The sequence below is a fragment of the Pristiophorus japonicus genome, chromosome 2 (genome assembly GCF_044704955.1).
Source record: "Pristiophorus japonicus isolate sPriJap1 chromosome 2, sPriJap1.hap1, whole genome shotgun sequence".
In the NCBI taxonomy this organism is placed as follows: Eukaryota; Metazoa; Chordata; class Chondrichthyes; family Pristiophoridae; genus Pristiophorus; species Pristiophorus japonicus.
The window spans coordinates 86569414-86593928 of record NC_091978.1 but is presented as its reverse complement, the minus strand read 5'-3'; the positions used below and the strand labels follow the sequence as shown (position 1 = coordinate 86593928).

At 41.3% G+C, this 24515-nt stretch overlaps 1 protein-coding gene across 1 annotated transcript in view; it reads right to left on the bottom strand.

Annotated features, from left to right (window-relative positions):
* golph3a (golgi phosphoprotein 3a) overlaps positions 1–24221 on the bottom strand; it is a 117311-nt gene extending 93090 nt beyond the window's left edge. Inside the window, exon 1 of the mRNA XM_070868341.1 lies at positions 23832–24221. Coding sequence (XP_070724442.1) covers positions 23832–24026 — 195 coding nt within the window. The 5' untranslated portion in view covers positions 24027–24221. The remainder of the gene's footprint in view (positions 1–23831) is intronic.
* Between the last annotated feature and the right edge of the window lie 294 nt (positions 24222–24515).

Sequence of the window (24515 nt, the reverse complement as noted above, 5' to 3'; positions counted from 1 at the left end):
AAAAAATTTAGCTCCTTCCTCAAAAGCATTTTAAGGCTACGCCAAAATTTTAAAAACTTTTGCCGAAACTTAGGTCTTTATTTTGGCGTTATTTTGGCATTAAAAAAATCGGCTGTTATTCTCAAATAGCACCAAATTACAATGCTATTCTTAAATGTAGAATTTCTAGCCCCATGGTTCTTCCCTGAAAGCAAATTTAATACTCTGCATCCTATTGACTACAAGCCAGAGTATAAAGAAAGACATACGACGATAGTAAACTCTGCAAAAACCTACTCATTATTCCTATTATAAATGTTTACTTTAAAAATTATGCATTCTGGTTAATTTTTATACTTAACAGATGGATTTTTAATCTGAAAAGTAGAAAAATATTGTGAGACTTGGTTTTTCAGCAGACCAACCAAGCCATCATTTTGCCCAGAAGTTACCTCACAAATGCTCCTCCTCTCCCAGTTCAGTGGTATTCTACCTCAGATCCAGTCCACAGATACACTGTAACCAAACCAACTCCCCATCCTTTCATAGATTCTCTCTCCTCCTCCAACATTCCCAGTTCATTATGGCATCTTCTCGTCCCTCAATTAAAGCTGGCATTCTTCACCTTGAACTCCGCTAAAGTCAGTATGCTTCTGTCACTCCACCTCTAGCTTATGCTGACACATCTTCCCTCCCAATCCATGCTGGCATACTCCTTTCTCCTCCACCCCAAAACACCAATTCCACCTTCTCCCATCTTTCTGTTCCAAAGTGACGACCCCAGCTTCACAGATCTCCCCTTCATTGGCATCCAGTTCCCCCTTCTCTCTCACCACCCATTTCCCCCTTCCCTTTGTCACCACCCTCCACCTTTTGTAACAACTCATTTCCCCACTTCCATCTCAACTTCAATCCCCCTCATCTCAGTCCTGCTCTTACCTCACTAGTTCACTCTTCTCAATGCGCTTACGGAAGAATTACAGCTGCTGCATACTGTAGATAGGAACTCCTGTTCTCACAAGACTTACTGTCCAAAGTACACGCCAGAAAAGAATCCTTTCCATACAGTATGCAGAACCCAGTATCCCTTCTATTAACGGCAGAAGCAGCACTGTGAACAGAAACCCTGGCTTTATCCATTAGCGTCAGAATTCAGGCAAGTGAGAGTTGAGGGGTAGAGGCCTGATCAGCAACAGCTAATATGCTCAAAAACTCCCATTTGCTATCAGAAATATTGACAGTTGAGGCGGAGAACATAATTTAAAAGAAGTTTATTTTCATATATATAGTTTCAGGCATTCAGAAAATAATTGTCATGCTGCTAGACAAAAGACACATGCATACAGTTCATTTTAGCAACAACCAAGCGGCTAATCTAGATTTGTATTGTGTCCACATGAGATATATAGCAACATACGTCCCCAGAGACGGTGTGCATTACTGAAAGACATGCAAAGTTTCCTTGGCAGGTAAAATCAATAATTCAAACTGAACTAATACAGGAGTAATACCAGTAAAAATAAGCCTGGCTAGCTTCCCTCGTAAATAATTTCCTCTGTGCTGCGAAATAACTTTCCTTCTATTCTATTGATCATGTCTGCAATGCTGCCTTTAAATAACTTTCTTAAAATATCATGACTAATTTTAACATGTCAAAACCTCAGTTACTTCTGGTATCGGGGAAATTGATAATGCCACCGATATTTTGAGCACAATATTTCTGGTCAAATTTATTTTAATTGTACTAGTGCAAGCAACTTAACTAATTTCTTTGTAGTGTGTCCATAAGAATATTGTTAGAGACTGCAGAAAGCAGGTTTAAACATTTCCGGATTTTTGGCTTTCAGGGTTTTTCGGTGAAAACTGTAGCGATACGTGAAACTTACCATTTTCGCTACGCTACTGTTTTTAGGCCGAACTTTCGGTCTTTAAGTCTGCGCCAGGGAGGCGTTGCACAAGCATTCACGGCGCAAAACGCAAGTTTCGGCAACTTTAGTCCGGGGTCATTTGTGCTGTGAGAGAGGCCTTGGGAGGGGGAGAAAAAAAATTCCAAAAATATTTACAAGTTCCTTAACTCTCTAATCGCTGCAAAAAAATTAATAAAAACTTTAACTTACCTTTTTTGCAGGTTTTCGTACTTACCGCTGCTGGCAGGGCTGTACTGACACCTGTCGCTATTCTGGGTGCGGCGTACGGGTCAGGAGAGTGCCAAAAGTCGATCGCAAATGCAATCGGCGTCGTTGCACGTCGGCACACCTCTCCCCAGCGGTACTTGGAAGCGCCGCCGCAAACAGGTACCCGAGGATCCCGTCTGGGCTTTGCGACCGGTTTTTCGCCACGGAGGGTCAATCGCGGCGAAAACCCGGTCACAAACCTCTCGAGAATCCAGCCATCCAGCCCCTAGAGGTTACTATTTGTTAGTTATTGCAGCCTCCTGATGCAGCTGAGACCTGCCTATTTAAACATGTCCTTGTGCCAGTGAGTGGAACACTGCTGTTTGCGGGAACTTGTTGCCGAATTTGCCTACACAACATTGTTTACATTTCAAAAGTAATTCACTGGCTGTGAAGCACTCCTGTGAAGTGCAGGTCTTTCTTTAATTGTAGGCCACTGAATAAATACAATAATAATCACAAATTGCTAATGATACCAAATTGGCAAAAAGCAATGGAATGTATGAAAGACTGGAAGACATAGGATGTTATCACAGACATGATCTATAGAGTATAATGGAAAGTTATTAAGTAGGCTAGCAGGATGGACAGATAGGAGACAGATGCAGCTTAGTGTAAAAAGTCTAAAGTAACATTTTGGAAGTACAGAGAAAAGAAATATACCTTAAATGGAAAATAAACTTATTTTAAGGTTTTAATGGAAAGAAGCAGAAGGTCCTTGGTGTGCAGATACAACGGTCATTAAAGTGGCAACATAAGTAAATAAGGCAAAAAAAGCAAATTGAATCCCTGATCATAAATGTAGAAATGGAATGCAAAAGCAAGAAGGAAATGTTGAACTTGTACAAAATTTCAGTTAGGCCACAGTTGGAGTATTGCATAAAATTAAGAGACTTCCATTATATGAAAGATAAAAACAATGTAAAAGATACAGCATATATATGCTAGAATGTTGCATGGGATGCAGAGTCAGAGGTTTGAAGAAAGACTTGAGAGTTATGACTGGTTTCAATTGAGCGGATGAGTGACTTAATCAAGTTTGTGAAGATTATGAAGGATCACAATAAAATATATAATAGATTGTTTCCAATAGTTCACTAGACAACAATAAGAGGGTTCAAATTTAAGATAAAAAAGACTTACATTTATATAGCGCCTTTCATGACCACCGGATGTCTCAAAGCACTTTACAGCCAATGAAGTACTTTCTGGAGTGCAGTCACTGTTGTAATGTGGGAAACGCGGCAGCTAATATGCGCACAGCAAGCTCCCACAAACAGCAATATGATAATGACCTGATAAACTGTTTTTGTTATATTGATTGAGGGATAAATATTGGCCAGGACACCGGGGATAACTCCCCAGCTCTTTGAAATAGTGCCAGGGGATCTTTTACATCCACTTGAGCAGACTCAGTTTAACGTCTCATCCGAAAGACGGCACCACCGACAGTGCAGCACTCCCTCAGCACTGCACAGGAATGTCAGCCTAGCTTTATGTGCTCAAGTCCCTGGAGTGGCACTTGAACCCACAACCTTCTGACTCAGAGGTGAGTGTGCTACCCACTGAGCCACAGCTGACACGCGAAAAGATAACTCACAAAAAGAATTAAACGGGGAGGTTAGAAAAAAAAATACAAGTTGGATAGAATGTGGAATACCCTGCCACAAATCATTGTTGTAGCAGAGTCCATAAATTCTTATAAAAAAGGACTCAAAGCATATTAAAAGGTATGGGGAGCAAATAGAAAAGTTGGATTAGACTAGATTGCTTTTGTTGTTTAAAATACAGTAGCAGCTTAGATCTAATTGCCTAGTTTCTTTTCTGCAACTGCAAAATTCTATGTCCTCAACCTTTTTCCTTCCGAGGCCCCCCTCCAGTGCTACAAAAATTCCATGGATCTCCGTAACACAACACAAGTATTTTTTCTGTATAAAAATTAGTTATTATAGCTCCATTACATCTTGCGTAAAGAAGAATTTATTAAGTATTAAATTTACATGTGCAAAGACTGTGAATGCTGGAAATCTGAAATAAACACAAAAAAATGCTGGAAATACTCAGCAGATCAGGCAGCATCTGAGGACAGAGAAGCAGAGATAACATTTCAAGTCTGACAAAAGTTCATCAATCTGAAACGTTAACTCCGATTCTCTCTCCACCGATGCTGCATTTCCAGCATTTTCTGTTTTTATCCTAAATTTACATTATGTGCTTATTTTCTGCCCACAGTCTGCTCCACCCCATCAATCATTTGCTTAACAGTAATTGAACCAGGAGCATCACGTGCAGTTGCTCACTACAGGCTCATTTTGTGCAAACTTGGTTGACTGGATTAAAATTCTACATCCACTTCAGAAACAGAACTTCCCTCTTATTTCGATACCGAGTCCCAACACTAAATCCTTCAGTGACAAAGGCCGCCTCTTTCCTCCGCCCCAACCCTTTCACAAATATCCGATATCTCAAAAAGGTCACGAGCACCCAGATTAGGCAGATCCATCCACCAGATAAGCACATCGCCATGAATGTAAAGCACAGAGTTTGATGTACAAGGAAAATCATGAGGACACCTTCAGCTATTTTATTAACTCAGACTGAAGACGCCGAAACATAGAAAATAGGAGCAGTAGTAGGCCATTCGGCCCTTCGAGTCTGCACCGCCATTCAATATGATCATGGCTGATTCTCTATCTCAACACCATATTCCCACTTTTTTCTCATACCCCTTGGTGTCTTTTGTGTCTAGAAATCTATCTCCCTCTTAAATATATTCAGTGACTTTGCCTCCAAAGCCTTCTGTGGTACAGAATTCCACAGGTTCACCACCCTCTGAGTGAAAAAATTTCTGCTCATCTCAGTCCTAAATTTGCTACCCCGTATCCTGAGACTGTGACCCCTTGTTCTAGACTTCCCAGCCAGGAGAAACATCCTCCCGCATCCATTCTATCCAACCCAGTCAGAATTTTATACGTTTCAATGAAATCCTCTCTCATTCTTCTAAACTCTAATGAATACAGGCCTAGTCGACCCAATCTCTCCTAATACGACAGTCCTGCCATCCCTGGAATCAGTCTGATGAACCTTCACTGCACCCCCTCGATGACAAGTATATCCTTTCTTAGGTAAGGAGTCCAAAACTGCACACAATACTCCAAGTGCGGTCCCACCAAGGCCCTGGATAACTGTAGTAAGACATCCTTGCTCCTGTACTCAAATCCTCTTGCAATGAAGGCCAACATACCATTTGCCTTACTAACTGCTTGCTGCACCTGCATGTTTGCTTTCAATGATGTACAAGGATACCCAGGTCCCTTTGTACGGCGACATTTCCCAAGCTATCACCATTTAAATAATACTTTGTCTTTATGTTTTTCCTACCAAAGTGGATAACTTCACATTTATCCACGTTATACTGCATTTGCCATGTGTTTGCCGACTCACTCAACCTATCTAAATCGCTTGCAGCATCTTTGCATCCTCCTCACAACTCACAATCCCACCTAGTTTTGTGTCGTCAGCAAACTTGGAAATATTACATTTGGTTCCCTCATCCAAATCATTTATATATATTGTAAATAGCTGGGGCCCAAGCACTGATCCCTGTGGTACCCCCACTAGTCACTGCCCGCCATCCCAAAAAAGACCTGTTTATTCCTACTCTTGGTTTCCCGTCAGTTAACTAATTTTCAATCCATGGCAGTACATTACCCCCAATCCTATATGCTTTAATTTTGCACACTAACCTTTTATGTGGGACTTTATCAAAGGTCTTCCGAAAATCCAAATACATGACATCCACTGGTTCTCCCTTATCTATTCTACCAGTTACAATGAATCCCAATTATTACGGCCTTGGCCATAAACATCGGTAATCTCCCCTGTATATTGATGAGACAAACCAACTGGCAGACCCCTGAAACCTCCTCATGGCCCTCCAGTTGAGAACTCCTGCTACAATCGATCCAGATAAATACTCCAATAGATAGAGCATGCAGAAGGAAAACAAGGAGAGTCATATTGTGGGGATTTTTACACTAGATCCTTTCTAGAGTTCAGTATCTCTTCTCCAGTACATGGACCTTGTGTCCCATATGATCCAGGTGTGTTTTTTTCTGCCCAATATCTAAATAAACAATAGAAAGATTGAGGGATCATAACAGAGAACCTTTACTTAGTACACTAGCTACTAGAAAAGTTGTTGAGTCCAGTTCGTTAGATATATTCAAAAGGGAGTTAGATGTGGCTCTTACAGCTAAAGGGATCAGGGGGTATGGAGAGAAGGCAGGGGTGGGATACTGAAGTTGCATGATCAGCCATGATCATATTGAATGGTGGTGCAGGTTCGAAGGGCCACATGGCCTGCTCCTACACCTATTTTCTATGTTTCTACGTAGAAAGTATTACATGCCATCACGTAAATTCCACTTTCTTCAAAACTAAGCATAATCTCTTACCAGACCGAGGACATTCGGGCTCTGAACCCACAAGTGCTTTTATTTTCATAAGACAAGTAAATAAAAAGGTTTTTAAATTGTCTCTCTTTTCTCTCTCTCAATTTCATAACCTTTCTTTCCCTTTCTGTACCTGATTTGACATTAAAGTCACCATTACACTTCTAACTTACACTTCCTTGTTCAACCCTTGCGCTGTTAATTTCACAATCCTTCAATCTGATTGGTTAAGGAGATGCACCGTTGCTCGCTCTGTTCCCTCAGATCCCAGATGCCCTGTAGAAGGCGCTGCGCCGTTTTCATCTCGCACTTCCAGCAACTTGCAAGGCAAAATATCTGAGAGGTTAAATGGGCAAGGGCAAGTCTAACTAATGGCGGGTGGCGTTTATTGACCTGCCTGCCACAGCAATTTTTAGGCCATTGTCACTAAACGGATAGATGCATCTATTAGAAGGTTAGAACTACCCATGGCTATATTTTATGAAGACAATCAGTACAGCCTTGGAGATTGGAGCTGATTTGTTGACATGCTGCAAATATTGCCTAGTTCAACAAATTATGCAAAATTGTCTCAACTATAAATGGAGTTTTGAACATAAAATGAATTCTTTAATAAAGCCTTTCCTGCTAACATTCCTAACACTGGCCGTCAAAGAAGACTGTAGCCAATCAATAACCTGTTTCCTATACAAAAGGTCTCAGATACAGCCGTCAATCAAATCCATTACTAAGGACTGGGCCTAACTCTTTGACCCTGTCAAAGAGGATAGGACAGCCTCAGCAGTTATATGGAGATAAACAGCAGTAGATGACTGCCTCACTCATAACTACATTAGAATCAACAGCCATTCATCAATATTGGCAATGGTAAAGATGTCGTTGAATTGACTGGGGCCGTTCAATCACAATTAACACCTCACGAGCCCTTGTAGCCAAATTGTCATGTCTAAACTGAATAATTTTCTGTTGAGAAATACTTTGTGATACATGCTGTTTCTAGGAATACACATTTAAGAGGCAAAAATCCATTTGGTCACAGAGATGGAAAAGGGTTAACATTGAGGGCAAAATGTGCAAACTCCCCCTCTACGTATGGTTAGAGAAGATCATTCAAATGAGGAGTTTAAGTTCATGCAGTAATTTGACAAAGACAAGGAGAGACGCAAGGACTCAATGAAACTTGCTTGCTAAGACTTGAGCTGAAGTTTATGAATGGTGGTGACAATGAGAGCACCAAATCAATCCTCAAAGTGAAAGACGTATGGATTTGAATTTCAGCAGGCTAAGCAACAGCCATTACGATCCTCCAACCTTATTTTCCCACTCAACCCCAGAAAGAGAACTTTGAAAATAAAAAAACATTGGCTTTATGGTGTTTTTACTAAATATCAGAATTATGGAATGATACAGCACAAAAGGATATTCAGCTCATCGTGCCTGTGCCAGCTGTGAGCTATCCAACTAGTGCTACTCTCTGTTCTTTCCCCTTAGCCCTGCAATTTTTTCCCCCTTAAAGTATATATCCAATTCCCTTCTGAAATTTACTATTCAATCTGCTCCCTCCACCGTTTCAGGTAGTACATTCCAGATCACAAAAACTCGCCGTGTAAAAAAAATTGTTCCCTCATATTGCCTCTGGTTCTTTTGCCAATCACCTTAAATCTGTCCCTTCTCGATCCTGATCCTTCTGCCACTGGAAAGTTTTCCTTATTTGCTTTACTAAAACTATTAATGATTTTGAGCATCTCTATCAAATCTCCTCTTGACCGTCTCTGGTCAAAGAGATCAACCCCAGATTCTCCACATAACTGACGTCCCTCATATCATTCTCGTAAATCTCTTCTGCACCCTTTCTAAAACACAATTTCAGCCATTGATAAAGCTTTTTAAAAAAACACTGTTGGCCAATCACATTATAATCAAGCTGCAACATACTCTAATGGTTTTATTATATCATCTGAATCCCTTGAATGCACTCCAATTATTTATGTATAGTTCTTTCCAATATATGCTTACAATATTCCTGAAATATTACACAAATGTAAAAAAATACTTTTACACAGGTCTGTGCTTTCCATTATAATGGCTGTTGCAAAGTTCCTCTGTTGTTTAACAGAAAGGGAGCGTTTTATAGAAGATGTTACACAAGTAAAAGTGGAAAAAGTAGGAGAATAGCATCAAAAGGGAACGGTCAAATAGTAAATCAGGCGGCAAACTGGTAGAAGCAAATAACAAGAGAGCGTACAGGTGCAAATTTTACAGCAGTATATTGTGATGGCGGACCAGTTCAAGATAGCCAGTTAATTGAAAGGCTTGATGAAAACTAATAATGATTAACAGATTTAATATTATTTTCCTTTACATGAGCGATGTTGTGGTTTAATCTATTAGTTTCCCCTTCCCCACCAGGAACCCATTTTGCAGCTTTATATAAAAACAGAAAATGCTGGAAATATTCAGCAGGTCAGGCAGCATCTGTGGAGAGAGAAACAGAGTTAACGTTTCAGGTCGATGACCATTTGCAGCTCAATATTGCTGATCTGTCCACAATACAAGTCAATGCCAATTGTAAACTCATCAGGAGGCAATTTGGAGCAGTTTGGAAAGGGGGCAGAGCAATGTGATTAGACAATTCCATTCCACTCCTGAAACCAGAATTCCAATCCAGCCCAGAGCTGGCTGGATGAAACATTCCTTTATGTAATCTGCTGGCTGGCTAGATGGAATGACAAATAAGTTTTAGCATTCTCAATGAACTTCATGATAGCCATGGGCTACAACAACTTGTATGTATATAGCGCCTTTAATGTGGTTAAAATGTCCCAAGGTGTTTCACAGGAGCATTAAACAAATTTGACACCAAGCCACATAAGGAGATATTAGGGCAAATGACCAAAACTTGGTCAAAGAGGTAGGTTTTAAAGAGTGTCTTAAAAGGAGGAGAGGTAGAGAGGCAGAGAGGTTTAGGGAGGGAATTTCAGAGCTTAGGGCCTTGGGAGCTGAAGGCATAGCTACCAATGGTGGAGCGATTAAAATTGAGGATGCTCAAGAGGTCAGAATTGGAGGAGTGCAGCTATCACAGAGAGTTGTAGATCTGGAGGATATTACAGATAGGGAAAACAAGTATGAGAATTTAAAAATCAAGGCGTTGCTTGACTGGGAACCAATGTAGGTCAGCGAGCATGATGGGTGAATGGGACTTGGTGCAAGTTAGGAGATGGGCAGGAGTTTAGGAAGGCAGCAGATGAGCTGAAGCAGGGGCGGTGACGGGCGATGTTACCGAGGTGGAAATAGATGGTCTTAAGTGATTGCTCATCTCGGGGTCAAATATGACAACAAGGTTACAAACAGTCTAGTTCCATCTCAGACAGTTTCCAGGAAGAGGGATGGAGTCAGTGGCTAGGGAACAGAGTTTGTGGCGGGACCGAATATTTAGTTGGAGGAAATTTCTGCTCATACAGTACTCGATGTCGGACAATTTAGAGATAATGCAGGGGTCGAGACAGGTGGTGGTGAGTTAGAGCTGATTGTCATCAGCATACATGTGGAAACTGGCTCTGTATTTTCGGATGATGTCGCTGAGGGCCAGCATGTAGATGGGAAATAGGAGGGGACCAATGGTAGATCCTTGGGGGGAACACCAGAGGCAACAGTGCAGGAACGTAACTGGATCAATAAGAATGGAACCAGACCGGTGCAGTCCCACCCAGCTAGATGACGTTGGAGAGGCATTAGGAGAAGGATGGTGTGATCAACCATGTTGTTGATACGGATTCTTTTTCCCTCAATCTGTTTCAGCGAATACACTGACACACGAACACCTTGCCTTTTCTGTAAAGGACCTTTATTGAAGATTCTCCGGCCGGGACTTGTCAAGACAAAGGAACACTCTCAATCAGAGCCTGTTTACCTTCCCCGGACATGTCCCTTTTCAGCGCGAAAAGCACAGTAGATATACATTTTCAAAACAGAACACATTTGATTAGCACTTGGTCTATCCAATCCCTTTCTGCCTCCCCCCCCCCCCCCCCCCCCCCCGAGTACGTCCAATGGCAGGCAAGAAAGTCTCCCAATTAGGGCTGGTGTCAGGTAGGTTAGTTATAGCTTTGCTACACTGTCTTCCCTTATCAGTAAAGAACCCAATTAGTTTCTCTTCCTCCTGATCAGTAGAAGCTATTACTTTTCCCTTCCTATCTAGAATTGCTTTCTTTCTTTGTGCTGCCTTGGGCTTTCTCATGACCAGTGTCTAACCTCAACTTCAACTCTTGGTAACCCCTTTTTTTTTCTGTTGATTCTGCAGTTGTCTGTATCGTGACCATTTCTTTAGCTATTTTCCCATGATTCCCTATCTCCATCCTTTTGCCACCTTCTCTAGCCATCTACCACTTTCGCAAACCTTTTACACATTCTCAATGTCAAACCACGCCCTAATTCAGAACTAAATAACAGTATTGCGCAGACAAGCTACAAAATGGATGATATATGAAATGGATAAATGCCACAGAGGGTATGAGGAGACATTTTATCCACATAAATGGTAGTGGAAGTCTGGAATTTCCCCCACCTCCCGCCGAAAACAGGCTGTAAATGCTGGGTCAATTACAATTTCAATATTTTTATTGGCTAATGATATCAATGGATAAGAATAAAGAAACGGAAATGGAGTCATGACCTAATTGAATTACAGAACAGGCTCAAAGGGCTGAATTGCCTGAAACTGTTACTATGTATGGGAAATGTATAAATGTCACACAGTTGTAGTATTGAGTATTCATCGGAAGTTGGGGCTGAGGCACAATATTGAGGAAACATAGTAACAGGTTTCACTCTGCACCTAAAAGCAATATACCGCAGATGTTGGAAGTCTGAAATAAAAACAGAAAACATGGGAACACTCAGCAGGTCAGGCAGCATCTGCAGAGACAGGAATGTCGGTTTAACGTTTCAGGACAATGATCTTTCGATGACGATGCAGTCCCCTCTACAAATCGGAGAGACAAGCATAGATTGGGTAAACGGTTTGCTGAACATCTCTGTTCTGTTCGCAAGTGCTATTGTGAGGTTCCAGTCGCTTGCTCCTTCAATTCTCTGTCCTTGGCCTCCTACACGGTTTATGATGATGCTCAACACAAGCTCGAGCAATAGCTCATCACCTTTCCACTAGGCATTTGACAGCCCTCTGGCCTCGACGTTGACTTTAACAACTCAAGACCTTAAACACAGCTCCTATTTTCTCTCTGATAACAGGTGCTGGTAATGCAGGATGGGTGCATCAGCGCTTCTGGGAATGTGGGCAGTTATGGGTTGCTGCTTGGGATAGGAATCCCCCTATCAGTCGGTACACGGTCGGCGGGGTGGTCTGCACCCCTAGGGTCTACCTGCTTTTTTATTTCGCCACACTCCTGGGCCACTGGAGCCTTCTCCACTTTGACAGATTTTCCATGCTTCTCTCCCCGCTACTGTAACCATTCATACATTCTCAGGGTTTCAGATACATTTTTTGTTTCTCTAATTTCTCTCATTATTGCTTCCTTTTGGAGGATAGTAATAAAACCCAGGAGGACATAGACAGACTGGTGAAATGGGCAGACACAAGGAAGATGAAATTTTATGCACAGAAGTATGAAGTGATGCACATTTTGGATGGAAGAATGAATGAAGAGGCAATATAAATTAATCTTAAAACAATTTTAAAGGGGTTGCAAGCAGAGAGAGACCTGGGTGTTCATATGCATTTTTTTTTAAAAAGGTGGCAGTACAATTTGATAAGGCTGTAAATAAAACCCACACGAGCCTCCTCCCACCCCTCTTCATCTAATCCCATCAACATATCCCTCCATTCCTTTCTCCCTCATGTGCTTATCTAGCTTCTTCTTAAATGCATCTATGATAGTTGCCTCAACCACTCCATGTGGTAACAAGTTCCACATTCTACCCACTCTCTGGGTAAAGAAGTTTCTCCTGAATTCCTTATTGGATTTAATAGCGACTATTGTCTATTTATGGCCTCTAGTTCTAGTCTCTCTTCCCTGCTCCCCCCTCCCCCACCCCACCCTACATAAACGTGGAAACATCTTCAATACGTCCTGGTGCATGAAACACAAAAGGATAGTATGCAAGTACAGCAAGTGATCAGGAAGGCCAATGGAATATTGGCCTTTATTGCAAAGGGGATGGAGTATAAAAGCAGGGAAGTCGTGCTACAGTTATACAGGGTATTGGTGAGGCCACACCTGGAATACTGCGTACAGTTTTGGTTTCCATATTTAAGAAAGGATATACTTGCTTTGGAGGCAGTTCAGAGGTGGTTCACTAGGTTGATTACAGAGATGAGGGGATTGACATGAGGAAAGATTGAGTAGGTTGGGCCTCAGAAGAATGAGAGGTGATCTTATCGAAATGTATAAGATTATGAGGGGGCTTGACAAGGTGGATGCAGAGATAATGTTTCCACTGATGGGGGAGACTAGAACTAGAGGGCATGATCTTAGAATAAGAGGCCGCCCATTTAAAACTGAGATAAGGAGGAATTTCTTCTCTTAGAGGGTTGTAAATCAGCGGAATTCACTGCCTCAGAGAGCTGTGGAAGCTGGGACATTGAATAAATTTAAGACAGAGATAGACAGTTTCTTAACGATAAGGGAATAAGGGGTTATGGGGACTGGGCAGGGAAGTGGACCCGAGTCCATGATCGGATCAGCCATGATCGTATTAAATGGCGGCACAAGCTCGAGGGGCTGTATGGCCTACTCCTGCTCCTATTTCTATGTTCTTATGTCTACCCTATGAAACCCTTTCATAATCTTAAAGACCTGAGTCAGGTCACCCCTCAGGTGTCTCTTTTCTAGAGAAAAGAGTCTCAGCCTGTTCAATCTTTCCTGATCGGTATAACCTCTCAGTGTTTCACTCTGCACTCAACTGTTATACTTGAACTCAGGAATGCTCAAATTTGATACTGGGTGCCGAAAATGGAAAGTGTTCTATTACCTAGTACCAACATCATATTGACCACAAAAATACTGAAATAAAAAAGTTAAATAAAATGAATAGCTCCTCCAAATTATGGATTTCCTGGACATCAGCTCACATAAATGCATTGAAGTTTAGGTCCTATATTTACAGTCTGAATTACACAATTCATGACAATTTTGAAAAGTTATTGACTTAACTCTGCCAGCCTTGGACTTGTAAAGTGCCGTTGCATTTGACCAAACAAGCTATGATTTCACAATAACTGTACCACTGTGTTACCTACCTACAGTGACCACATAAACACTTCTGTATTAACCCCAACAGCCAAAAATCAAGGTTATTTATTAGTAATGATATTGCTCGCAAAGTCTGGGAGAGATTGACTTTTCCCACAGAGCACATTCGCCTAATTAAAAAGAATCAACGAATCTATTAAATAATGCAACATTGTTCTTATTGACAGATTATTTAAATCAATCAATTTCACCACAAAGCTAGTGTTAGCACTTGGCAAGCAGCTACCGATTGCTGCAATGAGTAAAATGGGGTTTTCAATGAATTAATCATACACAGCCACAAGAGTATTAAAACAAATGATTTCTCACACCTTTAGCTCAGTTAACCAAGGCAAAATGCGTCATTTTTTTTTCTCTTATTCCCACACCTCGATATCAAAAATGTCACACAAGCTTGGTAAAGTCCAAATACCATCTACAGAATTTGGTCACAATTCATTTCAGGCCGCAACGTGAGTCTTCTAAAGAGCTTGAGAAATTGCAAAATCAATACTGAAGAACCATGACCAATCCCAGATCTCGTCAGTGTTCCAAAAATGCACAATAGGATATATTATGTATAATCAATTATCTATGGCTAATGTATTAAAAGTCTTGCATACAATAAACACCTCCTAAAATATTCTCTGTCACACTTTGTTGATTGCTGCTGTTTTACTTTGAGTTAAATCAGAACTGATGGGATAAGGAACAAACAAATCAAAATCAAGAAAAATTGAGGGAAAATTGTCAATGAAAAACTAAGGACTAAGAAAAACAAGAAACTCTGAAATGACCAGTCAGGAGACCCTATCAAAAATATGTTTAATAAAAAAAGGTAAACCAAATTAAAAAGATTGTGTGCCATTTTTTTCAGTAGCTGAAATTTCTAATGTCCCAAATAAGGTTATAAACAAAATAAAAATTACACATTTCAGAACTAAATGTACATATTAAATTATATTTTGTGTGTTTTAATACCTTCCCTCAGGTTTTTACTTGAAGATCTTCACCAAATGCCTAGGTTTGGACTTGATATTTCACTCACGCAAATTGCTGTTGATTTGGGTTGACTTTCCCATCGACTGGAGTGAGGTCCATGCAGTGCCTATATTTAAACGGCCAGAACCGGGAAATTACTGGCTTATTCGTTTTACTTCAGTTATACCCAAGTTGCTAAAAGGGATAATTAGAGATACACAGTACAACCACCATTAGAGGAGGGGTTATTTAAACATTTCAACATTGCTTCTAAGCCCGGTCTCACAAACCAGGTTGATTTTTTTGAGGAATTTACTAGGTTGGTGGATGTTGGTAGCCTGGTCAACAATGTATATCTTGATTTGCAAAAAGTCTTTAATGAGGTGCTGCACAAAAGCTACTAAATAAAATGCAACTTCTATGGGATTAGTGGGTAGATTTTGGGTTGGATAAAAGAACAGGTTGCATTTGAGTAGGTAGGTTAATTATTAATATTAGTGATTCTGCAAGACTATCCAGAACACTGTCCAGTTTTGGTTCTTTCACATGACAGCTGCTATAGAGGCCCTGGAAAAGGTTTCAGGGAAGGCCACTAGATTGATACTTGGTTCATAGACCATTAGTTACCACAATACAGCTCTTCACTCTAGAAAAGCGGTGGAGGAAATAAGAGGTTTGACTGAGTTATTTAAAACAACGAAAGGATTAGACTCATTCCACATGCATAGGTTATTTGAGCTGGATAGGTAAGGGAGGATTAGGGGACATGCATACAAGTTATGCAAGCATAGAATGGTTAGATTTTAGGAAGTGCTTTTTTTCCAGAGATCAAAATCGTGGAACAAGTTGTGAATACATGCGGTGAGTACAGATTCGCTACAAGTAAAAAGAAAAAAAGACTTGCATTTATATAGCGCCTTTCACGATCACTCGACGTCTCAAAGCACTTTACAGCCAATGAAATACTTTTGGCGTATAGTCACTGTTGTAATGTGGGAAATAAGTAGTCAAAAGGGAGCTGTACGAGTTCCTGGTTGGCCAACATATGATAATATAAAACTTAGGTAGGTATTAGGGGCAGAAGGGGGTGTATCTCCTAGAACATGTTGGGTTGGAGAGTTGGTTCTTAATTTAGCATAAGGGTTTTTCTTTTTCTCTCTTCCAATTTGCATGGCTTACATGTGGTGTTGGGGGGGGGGGGGGGGCAGAGAGAAAGAGGAGGGAGAATGGAGATGATGCCATGTAGAAGTCACACGATTACAGCATAAAACAGGCTTGATGGGCCAGCTGGTGGGTTCCTGCCTTTCATTTTCACATTGTCAAGAAAACAAGCAGGATGTGTGCTGGCAAAAGCGTTAAGATAGCTTTCAACCCTCCATTCGCCACAACATCTCTGCAGCTGACAATCTGCTCATGCCCCCAGTAGAACACTTACTCTCCCAACTCTTTGTTCCCCTGGCATAACCCCCAAACTTGCGTCCTTAAGTTCAAAGGGTACAGACTTGAATGTAAATGGCGCACAATTACGTGGCCGGGGTGGGGTTGTTTTGTGGTGTTGTAAATCCCTTGTATCTGGTGTTTTAGGCTTAATTTGATGTACTTGGCTGGCGCTTGGATTATATTCTGCACACCCAAGTGAGAAAAGTGTGCGACAGCCAGACAGCAACAGAGGTGGAAGACCAAGACAGAGAGAGTGACATAAAAGGAATCTGAACATAGAAAGCAGAAAGTTTACAGAAAGAGATGGCACTGTATTGTCCTCTAACTGACCAATACCATTGGAGATATGTTAGTAATTATAAATATCCCTTTTACTGTGCTCAATGTCTTCAAATGAAGCACTATTACAATAGTAGCCTTTGAAAATACTTAGTATCTTAAAGACTACGGGGTAGAGTTTCCGCTAGTTTACATCAGTAATATCAGCGGAATCTGAGCGGAATCGGAAGAACCAGCGCAAAAGATCAGGGAATCTTAAACATAAGTGAGTTATGCCAAAAACCACGTAGGTTCGTGTTTTATGCTGGTTTAAGATTCAATTCGCTGGATCATGCTCTGCCCACAAAACTGGCCAGTCGCCCAGGTCGACATTGCAAGATTCTGCCGATTGGGGAAGGCTCTTCAAATTGTGCTAATTTTCTTAGGCACACAGGCACTAGTAGGCACATATTTACTAAGAAATTGAAAATAGTACAGTAAATGGTTAAGTATAGTTTTTTTTGTTAGTCATTTTAAATCAGGTAGAGGACGACTGGACGCTTATTAAAAATGCTTATTTTTTTATGGTAAACCCATTTATAGCTGTATTAATAAAACTGGGCCAGGTTACCACACTTAAATACATTTTAATGGAAAGAAAACAAAAACGATTACCGGTACGTTCTCTTAAAGTGCCCAATTGCGCTGGTTCATTTAAGATTTTACATTTGCTAATGAGTTTTACCGGAAACTTGAACTGTAATCTAACCAGCACGATTCTGAGTGCATTTTCCCCAACTGTATCCAAAGCTGAAACTCTAGCAGCCTGTAGCAGTTTGTAACTCAACTGAATATAAAAAGTCATGACCCATGTAGTGTTCACTTTTCTCACACTGCGCTCTCTATTCAGCATAGTGCTTCTGTAGAATATCAGTAAAAAAGCAAAATAAATGCTCTGAAAACAAAAAACTTTCAAATGTAAATACTATATCGAGAGACACTGATTACAATGGGTGAACCAAAACCATTTGGATTTGACTTCCATCTTTATAGTACATTATTTAATGTTCAATAACCAGCTTTCTTTAAAAAAAACTTTTTTTTAAACCAACACTATTGTACCATTTTCAGACAACTTTTTAAAAATTATCTTCCTTTTTGGAAACTCCCACACTAAAATGAAAGATGGGGAATGTGTTCCAAGGCCACTGGGAACACAGTACAGTAACTGGCCCTGCAAGATGAATCAGTAGTCATGACGACTCCGGGCTCTTATCCCCATCTGTTCCTTGTATTGTACCAGGTGACTTGATTACAATCAGGAATTCACCATGCAAGAATTGCAAGTAATATCCCAAATCCCAACATATTTTTTGTCACAGGAAGTTTTCAATTCAATCTTATAGGAAAGTCTATACAAGAAAACGATTTAACAAAATCTCAACAGCACACCCACTTTTTTTTTGTATTTAACATTCTACGACTGGTCTGAAGGAACGGTTTCCACGGAAGCACTTATGATGTGCAGCTGCTACACTAAAAACAGAGATGGGGACATATGTTTGGCTCAGCTTCATGGCTCTGCCTTTGACTTACTCTATAAGTACAATATTGAAGCTGGAACAATCCAAATTTTCAGCACATTCATTGCAACTGTTCTGCAATACGATCAAACAGTTTGCCTATTTACTAACTTCTTTCAGCACCAAAGCAAGACCATAATTCTTTAACATGCAATAGATGATAGTTTTAGTTTGCAGCAACTTTGGGTAGCAAAATTGTAATATTACTGCCAATTACATATGTTCTATGACCATTCTCTGCTTAAAGTAGTGCCTTATAAGCCAGATTCATTCAAAGAACTGTACTAGGTTAGCTGATTCATCAGCAGGTCTAGGGTAGGGAGAAAAAAAACACGCCTGACTGACTCCTCCTGGAAACACATAATTGGATGTTATGTCATACCAGGACAGAAGCAGGCTGAGCTTCAATACCTAACAGTTAAATATTCTTACACTTGCAGTCTATGTTCACATATGAAAAATGGTCACTTGTAACAGAGGGTGACTACGAATCACAAAGAATTAATGGCTTCAGCGCAGGAGCAAGAAAATTAGTTGGAAGGGGAAAATGTGAATTCTGTACAACAACAACTTTTATTTATATAGCACCTTTAACGTAGTAAAACGTCCCAAGGCACTTCACAGCGGTGTTACAAGACAAAACAGGTAAATTTGATATCAAGCCACAAAAGAAGAAATTAAAGGCAGACGACCACAAGCTTGGTTAAAGAGGTGAGTTTTAAGGAGCGTCTTAAAAAGGAAAGAGAGGTGGAGAGGTTTAGGGAGAGAGTTCCAGCGCTTAGGGCCCAAACATCGACCACCAATGGTTGAGCAATTATAATGAGGGATGTTCAAGAGATCAGAATTTGAGGAGCGCAGACATCTTGTGGGGTTGTGAGGCTGAAAAAGATTAGTGATATGGTGATTTGTAAACAAGGATGAGAATTTTGAAATCGAGGCGTTGTTTAACCTGGAGCCAATGTAGGTCAGAAAGCACAGGGTGATGGGCGATCATGACTTGGTGCGAGTTAGGACATGGGCTGCTGAGTTTTGGATGACCTCAAGTTTACATAGTGTGGAATGTGAGAGGCCAGCCAGGAGTGAGTTGGAGTAGTAAAGTCTAGAGGTAACAAAGGCATGAATGAGGGTTTCAGCAACAGAAGAGCTGAAGCAGGGGTGGAGGCGGGCCATGTTACGGAGATGGAAAAAGACGGTTTTAGTTATGCTGCGGATGTGTGGCTGGAAACTCATTTCAGGGTCAAATATGACACCTAGGTTACGAACAGTCTTGTTCACCCTCAGATTGATGCTAGGGAGAGGGATGGAGTCAGTGGTTAGGGAACGTAGTTTGTGCGGGGACCAAAGAAAATTGCTTCGGTCTTCCCAATATTTTATTGGAGAACATTTCTGCTCATCCAGTCAGACAAGCAGTCTGACAATTTAGATACCAAGTAGGGGTCAATTACAATGGAGATTAAGAAAGCAAGTGGTATGTTGTCCTTTATTACAAGAGGATTTGAGTATAAGAGCAAAGACGTCACTGCAATTATGTAGGGCGCTGGTCGCTGGTGAGACTGCACCTGGAATATTGTGTACAGTTTTAGTCTCCTTACCTAAGGAAGGATATACTTGCCATTGAGGGAGTGCAACGAAGGTTCACCAGACTGATTCCTGGGCTGGGGATAATGTCCTATGAGGACAGATTGAGTAGACTGGTCAGGTGGGCAGAGCAGTGGCAAATGGAATTTAATTCAGAGAAGTGTGAGGTAGTGCACTTTGGGAGGGCTAATAAGGAAAGGGTATGCACATTAAGCGGTAGGCCACTTAATAGAGTAGATGATGAACAAAGGCACCTTGGAGTGCTTGGCCACAGATCCCCAAAAGTAGCAGGCCAGGTGGATAAGAAAGCATACAGAATGCTTACCTTTATTGGCCGATGCCAAGAGCAGGGAGGTTACGCTTAAATTGTATAATACTCTGATTAGGCCACAGCTGGAGTACTGCATGCAGTTCTGGTCGCCGTATTATAGGAAGGACGTGATTGCACTAGAGGCGCTGCAGGGAAGATTTATCGGGATGCTGCCTGAAACGGAGAATTTTAGCTATGAGGACAGATTGGATAGGCTGGGTTTGTTCTCATTGGAACAGAGAAGGTTGAGAGGAGGTCTCATTGAGGTGTACAAAATTTTGAGGGGACTGGACATAGTGGATAGCAAGGGGCTATTTTCATTGGTGGAGGGGTCTATTAAGAGGGGGCATAGTTTTAAGGTGGTTGGTGGAAGGTTCAGAGGGGATTTGATGGGGGCTTCGTCATGCAGAGAGTTGTGGGGGTCTGAACTGACTGGAAGGGTGGTGGATGTAGAAACCCTTACCACTTTTAAAAGGTGGTTGGATAGGCACTTGAAGTGCCGCAGACTGTAGGATTACGGAACTAGAGCTGAAAATTGGGATTAGACTGGATAACCTCTTGTTGGCTGGTGCAGATATGATGGTAAGTACTGCAGGTAATCGAATACGGCCAGGATAACCTCCTGGACGGGTCGGAGAGGAATTTTCCCAGATTTTTTTCCCGGTTTTTGCCTCTACCAGGAGATTATATGGCTCCAGTTGGGGTAGAGTGTAGAATATTTCAGTGTAAAGGGTGTCGCAGTTATGTGGGGCAGACCAGTTGGGCTGGGTGCTCTTTACCTTTCTGCCATTGTTCATAGGTTTATATGTAACCTTCAGGGCTGCTAACCAAGGGCCGTACGGCTCATTGTCGGCCGGCGCGGACACGATGAGCCGAAATGGCCTCCTTCCGCATTGTAAATTTCTATGTTTCTATATTCTCATTGATCTCAGGTGATCTTATTGAAACATACAAAATTGTTACATGGCTTGAGAGGGTAGATGCAGGGAGGATGTTTCTTCTGGCTGAGGAGTCTAGAACCAGGGGGTCACAGTCTCAGAATAAGAGGTTGGTCATTTAGGACTGAGATGAGGAGAAACTTCTTCACTCAGAGGGTGGTGAATCTTTGGAATTCTCTACCCCAGAGGGCGGTGGAGGCTCAGTCTTATATTCAAGACATAGTTCAATAGATTTTTGGACATTAAGGGAATCAAGGGATATGGGGATAATGCAGGAAAGTGGAGTTGAGGTAGAAGATCAGCCATGATTTCATTGAATGGCAGAGCAGGCTCAAGGGGCGGAATGTCCTACTCCTAATTCTTATGTATCAGAGCAAATACAAAATAAGTAACATGACCATATTAGCAAAACAATTGCATCAATTTATTTTTGATCTTATTTATCAATAGCACAATTACTATTTTTTTTAAATTCACTCAGACCTGGCTGGTAAGGCCAGCATTTATTGCCCATCCCCAATTGCCCTTGAGATGGTGGTGGTGAGCCACCTTCTTGAATCGCTGCAGTCTGTATGATGACGGTACTCCCACAATGCTGTTGTTAGGTAGGGAGTTCCAAGATTTTGACCCAGCAACGAAGAAGGAATAGCATCATGATTATGTTTGACTTGGAGGAGAACCTGGGGATGGTGCTGTTTCATGCAATTGCTACCCTTGTCCTGCTAGGTGGTGGAGGTCACAAGTTTGGGGGGTGCCGTCAAAGCTATGGCAAGTTACTGCAGAGCATCCTATGTTGACTGTATAAACCCAGACTAAACAGGCTAGGGTTTTATTCATCATTGATATTATCATTATTGTACCACTACAGGACATAGTGAACTGTTCTCATTTTATTAAAATTATAAAATTGCTCTTTTTAGTTACACATATATTGCTAACATTTTTTAGACTAGGTTATTTTCAATTTCTAAACAGTAAATTTAGAATGCATTATAAACTAATATTCTAGGTTAGATTATTGGTTAATAAATGATCTGAACCTACAAAATGAAAGCTTTTGCACAGATGAACCCATAACAATATGAATAACTTTTGATTTATCTATAGCATCACATCCTCAGGACGTCCCAATGCGCATTAAATCCAATGGATTACTTCTGAAGTACAGTCACCGTTATGTCAATAAATACAGCAGTCAATTTGCATACAGCAAGGTCCCAGAAAATGAGAAGAATGTTGGCCAAGACAACAGAAAGCTCCTTGTTCCACAAAAAAAAATGCCATAGGATCATTTGCATCCAGGGGAGCTTACTTTAATGTAAAAAACATCTTCCAATCTGCAGTACTCTTTGCATAAGAGTAAAAATGGGAAATGTGACCCTTCCCTAACAGCAGTTCAAACACCTAAATGTGAGATATACTTCTAATGGAAGACAACCTGAATCTTCATTAAAGATGTACATGACCAAATCCACAACAAACATTGATTCATTGCTACAACACACATTGCCTGAACCAGTTTATTTAATTCCTATTTTAACAGTTTAAGTGGAGTTCAGTTTTACAACAACTGATTTCAAGTAAGTTTGTTTGTCCCCAAATCTTAGCTCAAAGAACTTGCAGTGTAGATGAGGTTTTCTAAATTTGCACATGAAAGTTCTGCAAGAAAGGTGCAATAACATAAATACCATTTAAATCAAACATCTTCATCAGGAAACTTTGCTATGGGCATGTCCTTTATTGAAGTACTGCAACCACAAATCAAGGGGCAAAAAACATTTAATTATTTTTTTCACTGAAAAATCAATAAGCACACTTTTTATACGCTGCATGGAAAATTTGACAAGTCTCGATTTGCTTTTGGATCTAGATTGGGACTATTCCGAAAATGCAGTTTAGAACAAACATCGTGGCCTAAAAAAAATCTACTATACTTTTACTTAAAAATACAATTGAAAAGTACTGTATACCAACAGGCTTCACAAGCGTTTTTAAAGTAACGGCAAGCCGTACAGGCACGTTTAGCAAACCCAGCTGTTAAAAAAAAAGAGTATTTTTAAACTATACTCCTGTTATCAAGGTTCAGAGTTTTTACAAAAATATAAAAGCAAACTCTACAAACATTAAGATTTTAGCAACAAAGTTGTTACACCAAGTATATATTTTAGTAATTATTATGTATGCCTTCCTTGGCACCAAACTTCAGACATTTCGAAAATAGCAGACATTAAATAATTAACATACTGGAAGTACAAAGCAGGTCCATCAGTATTTGAAAACAAAAAACGTTCGGCTAATGTTTCATGAAAAGACCCTTTATGTTAGCTTTGTTCTCACGGTCTCTACCCAAAACATTAACCCTCTCATGTTTTCAGCAGTTGACTGACAGTCCTGAATTTTTTGTTTTAACTTCAGATTAAGTTATTTCTTTTTAAAATCTGCTATCCAGATCAGCGCCCCGCCAGAGAAAAATGGCACGGTCTGTCCATTTAAGAACGCCAGCTACGGCAGAAATATTTGTTGTAATATTATTCCTATCACCCACACCTGGCCCTTAGTCAGCCTGCAGCCGGAACTGAGCTGGTGTGGAGTTAAAGTGGGGGCATTGTGTACTTTTACAACCAACCGCACTTGATGCGCGGACCCGCCCTCCTTTCAGTCCGATTGGACCGATTCCATCCCACGTTCTTTTTGAACAGCTGTTGCCTTCACCATTGGTCAAAACGTACGTCAATCATCTATAAAAAGCCCGCCTCTCCCCTGAAGTCCTTCCGTTTAACGAGGTTAGGTGTAGGCCTCCAGTATTGTATCAATCAGACCGCGTATTTTTTTAAAACAAAGGCAGAAATTTTGTCGCATCTAACGGAAACCGAATAAAACAAATCAGACCTCCCGGTCCTTCAGGCCCAAGAGCAGCACCTCCTCCATCAGGGTCAAGCGAGTCTCTTTGGAGTCGCATTTCTCGTCTTCATGGTCCTGCTCATCCCTCTGGTCCTCGTCGTCGTCGGGGATTTTTTCCGCGTTTCTGGAAGCTTCGGTTTTCCTCTGGACGAGACCGGAGCTCCTCTGGGTCAGACTCGACATGGCTCGAGGAGGGTCGGAGGCGGCTGCTGCTGCTTTTCTCTTGTCAGCAGTGAGGCTTCATAAATTTAAAACGGAGGGGAGCGGTTGTTTTCGCTCAACGCCGGCGGTGGGGGTGAAAACTCCGGGGGAGCGACGAAGCTCGAAACTGGGTTACTTTTCACCAATATGGCGGCGGCGGCGGAGGCAGCGAGTCGGCCCGCGTGACGTCACAGTGGGATGTGGCAGCCGCCGAGACCTTAAAGTTGGAGGCAGGGAGCTCTGCTCGAACAGGGGCGGGGCGGGGCCGGGCCGGTGTGCTGGGGCTCGCAGCGGGGCCAGGCCAAGATCGGGCTCCAATACAGATGGGGCGGGAGCTCAGAAGAAATAGGAGTGCGAGAAGGCCATTTGGCCCTCGATCCTGCTCCCCATTTAATAATATCATGGCTGAAATGGTCATGGATTCTGCTCCACTTCCTTGCCTGCTCCCCATACCCCTTTGTTCCCTTATCG